A 7,343-nucleotide genomic window follows, 5' to 3' on the forward strand; every position below is an offset into this window, starting at 1 on the left:
TGCCGCCTACCCCGCGAGCCGAGCATGGAGGCGCAGAAGAGGCAGAGCAGCGTGGAGCTAATCTGCACGGAGAGGCCCAGGTGGGACCCCCTGGACGGTGCAGAGCGCGGAGATAGCCACAAAGACAGTCACAAAGACAGCCACAAAGACAGTCACAAAGACAGTCACAAAGACAGCCACAAAGACAGCCACAAAGACAGTCACAAAGACAGTCACAAAGACAGCCACAGAGACAGGAAAGAGCTCCTGCTGAGGGAGCTGCACAACATGAAAATGAACCTATTCGACAATTCGCCCTTCTCAAATTATATCCACTTTTACGAAATATATAACAACTTGAAATGCATAGTGAAGTATGAGAAGGAAGTACCAAAGGGGACATGGCTTCTATACCCAATCGGGAAAAAAAAAACGTACATTCTATACGTTGTGTATATTCTCTTTTTACTGTTAAGTATATGCCTCTTATTTCGCCTGCAGACAGTGCTTAGATTCCCCTGGGGCTCCAACACACATTATCACCCGTGTGAAATTCATTTCCACGTTTTTTCCACCTTTTCCGTTTTGGCTTATTGCCTCCTAAATTTATATATCATTTTTTCTACATACAAAACGTTCCTCTACCATGTGGATGTCATGTGTCTCATCATCCTCCAAATGCTATACAATGTATATATTAGAGAAAAAAATAAAGAAATATATCGGAACACGGAAACACTCATTGAGGGCTGTAAAAAAATGTTTGGTCATTTGGACAAAAAATTTGATAATATGGTCCTACTTCACGCTGATGAGACTTTCAATAAATTTACAAATATCTTCAAGTATATAAGTAGGGAAAGCGACACGAAGGGGGGGGAAATAGGCTCACCCACGAAATGTGGCGAGCTCTTCATCGAAAAGGGGCACCGGAGGGAGAAGCCGGGGAAGGCAGAGAAGGCGGAAAAGGCGGAGAGAGCGAAGAAGCCCACCTCTGATAACCTGCCATGGGAGAGCAACCTCCTCTGCAACGGCCGCTTATGCGACCGCTTATCCAACGACCGCCTATGCGACCGCCTATCCAACCGCCTCTGCAGCAACCCGCACACAGATAAAGACGGCGCGCTGGGCCCCACAAAACGTGCAGCCTCCGTAATTATAAATAACGATGATTTATACGAAGAGTTGAATATCGCCCACGGGGGAGACATCCCCAATTACGATTGTATACACATGGAGAGAAAAAATATTTTCAACATTTTTGGAAATTCGATATATTCAAATATATACAACATAAGCAACTACATGAAATGCAATCACAACTACATCCACTCATTAATGATCCAGAAATGTAGCGATAAAATTAATTACATCAAATATTTTTTTTTCTTCATTCCCTACGTAATTAATTTGTGTGTAAATTTACTTATAAATTTTTATATCCTTTTCTCCGTGTATTATTACAACAATGCCGTTCCTTTGGTCCCACCTTACGAGCTAGCCAAAATGCACATTTTAAATTTGAGAAATTATAAAGGGATATACTACATCCTGTTCATATTTTTGTTCAATTTTTTTTTTTTCTTGTATGCTCTCTTCCTTTCCAAATTAAATATCATTCATGTCTTCCTTAATCAGATTTACAAAAATTGCAAATACGAGTCCATTTACTACTGTGAGCATGTCATGAATGAGATTTACGAAAATTGTATTTTTTCTCACATTGTACAGATGGTACTGAACAGAAAGGGTGCTTTCTCCAATAGGGCGGGTCATGAAGGGACCAAAGGAGTCTCCCTGTTGGAGAAAGCGCCTGACCAGGCAAGGTGGAAAGGCGTATCCCCAGACGCCTCTCAAGATTACCATATCGAGGTGAATAACCCAGCTGAAGGTTCGAACGATGTTGGTAACAACCTCCACAGGAAGAGCTCGAATGTCGACAGGAAGAGCTCGAATGTCCACAGGAATAACCCGAATGTCCACAGGAATAACCCGAATGTCCACAGGAATAACCCGAATGTCCACAGGAACAACCCGAGTGTCCACAGGAACAACCCGAATGTCCACAGGAACAAATCAAACGACATTAACTTTCGAACGTGTGAAGAGGTGGATTCCTTTTTTGGTAACAAGGATTCCCACCGGGGGTATGACGTCTCCGAGTGCATTAAATATTTCAGTATGAGTTAGTTGGCACCAATGGTCGGGCGACGGGGAGGCTCTCAGCATTGCGTTTTAGCGGTGACACGCTACAGTTACGCTGCAGCTACACCGCAGCTACACCGCAGGACGAGCTAACCCCACAGGAGAAGCGCCCCCTGGGGGAGATAGCGGCTTCGTCAGACATCCCTCAAGGGGGCTGGGTCGCCTCTCCGTCTGCCCACCAGCACAGTCGTGCTCCGGCGCGCGCACATGGGCAGCCCCGTTTTTGCCGCAACTATTTTAGCGGATGAAGCCAACCATTTCAAGCGCTCCTTTTCCCTCCGATCCCCACCACACGCACCTCGGGGGGCACGTCCCCCCTCCGGTAGATGCTCACATTCTGGGGGTAGTGATACGCAGAGTCGTAACAAATAGTCCTGAGGTAGTCCCTATCTGTTTGCGAGAGGGACATGTACAAGGGGTGGAGCTTCTGCAAGGCCTCCTCATCGAGGTCGGCATCTTGAATATCCGAATACTTTTTTCGCAACCCCTGATCGGTGCCAATGCTGTAACCACAAAGATCCAAATTGTGATCCGCCCCACCCTTACCAATTAAAGATCGCTCCCATTTTATGTGCATGCTGAATCTCGAAAAAATGGTTCCCACAAATGTACCTGAGCGTGTGCAAATCCATTGATCAACAATAGCAACCTGTCCTGGGTGTAACTTTCCATTTTCGTAAAAAAAAAAATGTTTAAATTGAGGAAATTGTTTGTCAATCACTTTTTTAACTTCCTTCTTCTCATCAGTTGATATAAAAATGATGTCACTTTTTCGCAAAAACATGATGTAAAGTAATTTTAAAATCGAAATGCGTACAGGTGACACATCATATGTGGATATTTTCCTAAAGTCCGTATACCTCAAATGGCAGCTTATGTAGTTATTACTCGACTTGAAATTTTTTTCAATAAACTGATTTCCCTCATTTATTAAATATTTACTGTATGGGAGAACATCCTCCAAATTTGCTTCCACCAATTCGTTTGCTAAAGCCACCAGGATATTTCTGCCATGTTTGATAAGGACAGAATTGTTGTCGTAGTGAAATATATCTGAAAGAGTGGAACTTACAAAATAGCTAGTTATAAAAAAAATTTCTAAACATTCCGTTTTTTTTCCCTTCACATTTGTGCAATTTCCTGAATATACAACTGAATATTTATGGTCACAATTTTTACATAAATTTTTTTTTTTTTTATAATATTTCACGTGACATTTGTCTAAGTCCAAAACTTGGAAGCTTTTTTTTTCATCCATTTTGGACCAATCTTCAATGACATGTTGATATGAAAGGATGTAGTCCACGTGTGACCCAAACTGTTCTTCATATTGATGGTACTCCATCACGGGGATCACATTTTGGAGAGCCTTCAGGTTGAAGAAAACGTCCCATTTAATTCTGTTGTGTGTTTTTTCCCTTCCCCAATGGGTGACGTAGCACCAGGGAGGCAACACAAGATAATGCACGTGTGTCCTCTCCTCCTGGTTGAGGTAGTACACACCCAGCGCGACTCGGTATAGTACTTCCTTCTGCAACTGTGTGTGGGGGGGAGCGGCACAAACATGAACAGAAGTGGACTGCTCATTGCATAGCATTAACGCGAAATGATGCCACGACGCGGGGAAGGATGCAACCCCCCCCCGGGGGAATCCCTTTCTGAGCGAGTCAGCCACTTTTGCTAATCGCCCAGGAAATGCCGCCCTAATCGGTCACCCATACTCAATACATACATTGAAGCCTTCTCCGATGTTCACATCATAGAGGACGTATTTTTTTTTCTTGAAAGGGTAAAAGGCATCACCCGTATACACATCGTCAGTTTTGCATACCGGGGAAGATACGTCCTTGTCTAAATTTTTAACACGCGGGGGTAGGCAAGCCAACAGGAGGGCAACCCAAATGTGCGCTCTGCTCTTCATGGGTGTGGAAAAAAAAGGGAAGCACGCAAGGGTTGATGTTTGGTTAAAAGGGAGGACTCTGAGGAGGGAAGCAAATCTGACGAGGGGAGCAAATCTGACAAAGGAAGCAAATCTGACGAGGGAAGCAAATCTGACGAGGGAAGCAAATCTGACGACTTGGAGTGAGAAAGTTGCAACCTAAGATGGTGGCACCCTTTTTTTGTGCATCCACAAATGGGGTAATATTTTTTTCCCCTCCAAAATGACCCTATTTAAGCGTCTCCAGGAGGAGTTGGGGAAAAGGGGACCAGAACAGAAAAAAGGAAGGCCTCGACGTGCCTTTTCTTGGCGCCACCCCACTTTGGTTAAATCAAGCAACGAGGGGATGTCTACCCAGGCAGACTGCTAACAAAGGGGGGTGGGCAATCCTCTCGAGACACATAATTTTTATAACGCAGGGTAAAACAGGGGATACATATTAATTAAAATGGTTGGTGTTAATTTAGGGGGGAGTGGGGCGTAGAAAGTGGGAACGCGTGCGGGGACAACATAAAACGCAGAGGCCACGAAATCGAAAAAAAAAAAAGGAACATAAGAGAATAAAATAAAATATAGGGGAATGGAAGGAATAATATGCTTGAGACGAACTAAGCTCATACTCATAAAAATTAACAGAAGCAGGGGGGAAAAAAAACACATGATAAAAGTCATTTTCAGCGTTTGGCTTTTTCCCCTTCTTTTTACATACAACCAAACCACGGGCAGCAACAAAGCTTGAATTTATTCTGCACATCATTTTAAAAAAAAAAAATTATCCACGTCGCAACTGCGTGCGTTCACGTGTAGTCCTCTTCGTTGAAGTCATCATCGTCATCGAACTGTTTCCTTCGTCTTATCTGCGCAGAAAGAATTATATGTATGTCACTTTTTTTTGAGCAACGAAATACCAACGTATGCACGCATGCACGAAGGGGTGGGGCCCTCGCCATGGGGAGCATCAGCAAACATGTAAAATGACTTGACATGGAGGGGAGTTTTTTTTTTTTTTTCTTCCCAGCTGTGCACACACATATATGCACTCATTCGAACTGTCTGCAATGACTTACTTCTATCACTGGTTCCTTTTTGTAAATTTTTTCACTCACTTGCTGCAGGGGGAGAGTGAAGTCGGGGAAAAAATGAAACAAAAAAAACGCGGAGCAAAAAAACAGCGGAACAAACAAAAAATGAAGAACAACAAATGAGGCGCTACAACGGTGTGCATGTGCGCACAGCAACAGAGGGGGGCGCGCGAACGGGAAAAGCAAACACGGAGGCCTACAGCACATCGCTGCTTTACACCCAGTCGCGCGAAAACAAACCTCGATAATTTTAATTAGCTGCTCGTCATCGATTTTTCTGTGTAGCAGACCCATTTGGCTATTCTGAAAGAAAGGGGAAAACAAAGGGTAGCAACATGTGGGGCGAACATATGGGGTATGTGCACACGTGAATGCTTCACTATCTCATTGCAACGTTGGTCGTTGACATTTTTTTTTCAAATTAAAGCGATACGACGAACAGGCACGGGTGGAAAAGACCCAATTTTTTACAACGCTGACGAAAGAGTCATTATACGCATCCTCTTAAATTAACTCCTTTCATGTCCCTTTTTTGTGCATCACTCTTTTTTTTTCCCCTCTTAGCTTTTACCCTTATGATTATGTCCTCGATTCGCCTGGCCTTTTCTTCCTTCACAATGGCTATCCTGGACACTGAAAAGTAAAAGTGGTGAGCGGTTCGGTTAGGGGGAGTCAAATATTGCATTATACTATTGCTCATTTGTTACATTTATCGGCGGCGCTAGTCCTTCCGGTACTGCCTCTCTTTGCAGCCTAGCACTCTTAAAAGGACGCTTCTTTCTTTACATCGTGCGTGCGCATCCGGGGTCAACAGGGACTTCATGATAATCCTTCTCTGCTCCTGCTGTTCCCTATCACAACGAATGAAAAATGCGATGTATGCGAGTCGTTACGAGTGACGTGGGCCCATTTGGGAATACATGGGCGAACATCATTCCGCACAGTTGTTGAGCTGCGCAAGACAGCTAAGCAAAGCATATGCAAGTGCATAATCATGTATAGATGTAATCGTTGTGTGTGTTTTATTAAGGGGGGGGTGGAGCTAGCAAGCTCAGGCCACGTATGCGTACTCCTGCTTCTGTTTCTGTTCCAGCTCCTTCTTCGTTTTCTGCCAAAGAGGGGAAAGACAGCCAAGCGTCCATGTAATGTGTGCGTATGGGGAATGAGCGCATACGGATGGGAACATATGTCTGCGTGTTCACTCGTGAAAGGAGAGACACACAACGGAGAGCCTACATTTTCCAGGTTCCTCTTCGAAAGCTCCAGAAGCCTCGAATTCGCTTCAGCCCTTTCAGCGTTCATTTTTTGCAAAAGTCAGTGACGAAAGCGTTTGGGCGTCAGTTAGCTTTTTTTTTTTTTTTTTTTTTTTTTTTGGCAATAGCAAAGGGGGAGATCAGTTTGTTTGACAAAAAAAAAAATGAGATAAAAAGTGGAACACAAAAGAGTAACATAAAATATGCAGCAGATTGTACAACCAATTTTACAACGAAATAAATAGATGCGATGTTACAAAGATTTACCCTCCCGTTTTCCCCATTGCATGTATGAAGGTTAAAAAAAAAAAAAAAGCTAGCGACAAACTGTTCCGTTTTTTTTTTTTTTTTCAGGAGAACAAATGCTTAAAAAGGGACCTGCAGTTATAACATACCATACCGTCATACAAAAAAATCCCAAAGGTGATTATTTTCCCCGAAGTGAATTCTATTTGGGGGAGGCAATACATAGTACTTTTACTTCTTACTGTACTAGCCTCTTATTGCAGTTTTTGTTATTTTCAGCTGTAGTTTTTTTTGTTGGACTATTTTGCGCAGTTTTTCCGTTTTCCCCGTACTATCGCTCTTTTATGGGAACGGATAGATCATCACAAATGTCATCAGGCCCATCAGAGCAGCATTTGATATTCTTGCTGACTTGAACAAATTGCAGGTAGGGCTTTTCCGCAGAAGATAACTTAACTGTACTTGGCTCACTCAGGTGGGTGAAACGTAAGGATGGTTTCCGCCCCCGCACTGGTCGTCCATGATGGTGCTACGTATTCCATATGTACGCGAAATGTGCGCTCTATGTACGTACTATGTATTTTTTTTTTTTTTTTTTTTTATTTTTTTTACAAAAAGTCTAGTTGCATATAACGAAAA

The 7,343-nt window shown here is 43.2% G+C and overlaps 3 protein-coding genes across 3 annotated transcripts; 1 reads left to right on the forward strand and 2 right to left on the reverse strand.

Moving 5' to 3' along the window:
* Positions 1 to 738: 738 nt before the first annotated feature.
* On the forward strand, positions 739 to 1,729 carry PCYB_071690 (hypothetical protein; the record flags this gene model as incomplete). The annotated part of the gene is made up of 1 exon (XM_004221566.1): positions 739 to 1,729. A coding segment is annotated over one exon (991 nt), but the record flags the coding sequence as incomplete, so codon positions are not given.
* Positions 1,730 to 2,443: 714 nt separating this feature from the next.
* Positions 2,444 to 4,105, reverse strand: PCYB_071700 (hypothetical protein; the record flags this gene model as incomplete). The annotated part of the gene is made up of 2 exons (XM_004221567.1): positions 2,444 to 3,721; positions 3,917 to 4,105. The coding sequence occupies 2 exons, from the start codon at positions 4,103 to 4,105 to the stop codon at positions 2,444 to 2,446; spliced, it is 1,467 nt and encodes a 488-aa protein (XP_004221615.1).
* Positions 4,106 to 4,920: 815 nt separating this feature from the next.
* On the reverse strand, positions 4,921 to 5,905 carry PCYB_071710 (apoptosisLrelated protein; the record flags this gene model as incomplete). The annotated part of the gene is made up of 4 exons (XM_004221568.1): positions 4,921 to 4,980; positions 5,191 to 5,232; positions 5,446 to 5,508; positions 5,777 to 5,905. 4 exons carry the CDS (start codon positions 5,903 to 5,905, stop codon positions 4,921 to 4,923), a joined length of 294 nt encoding a protein of 97 aa, XP_004221616.1.
* Between the last annotated feature and the right edge of the window lie 1,438 nt (positions 5,906 to 7,343).

Source organism: Plasmodium cynomolgi, chromosome 7 (assembly GCF_000321355.1).
Source record: "Plasmodium cynomolgi strain B DNA, chromosome 7, whole genome shotgun sequence".
Lineage (NCBI taxonomy): Eukaryota > Apicomplexa > Aconoidasida > Haemosporida > Plasmodiidae > Plasmodium > Plasmodium cynomolgi.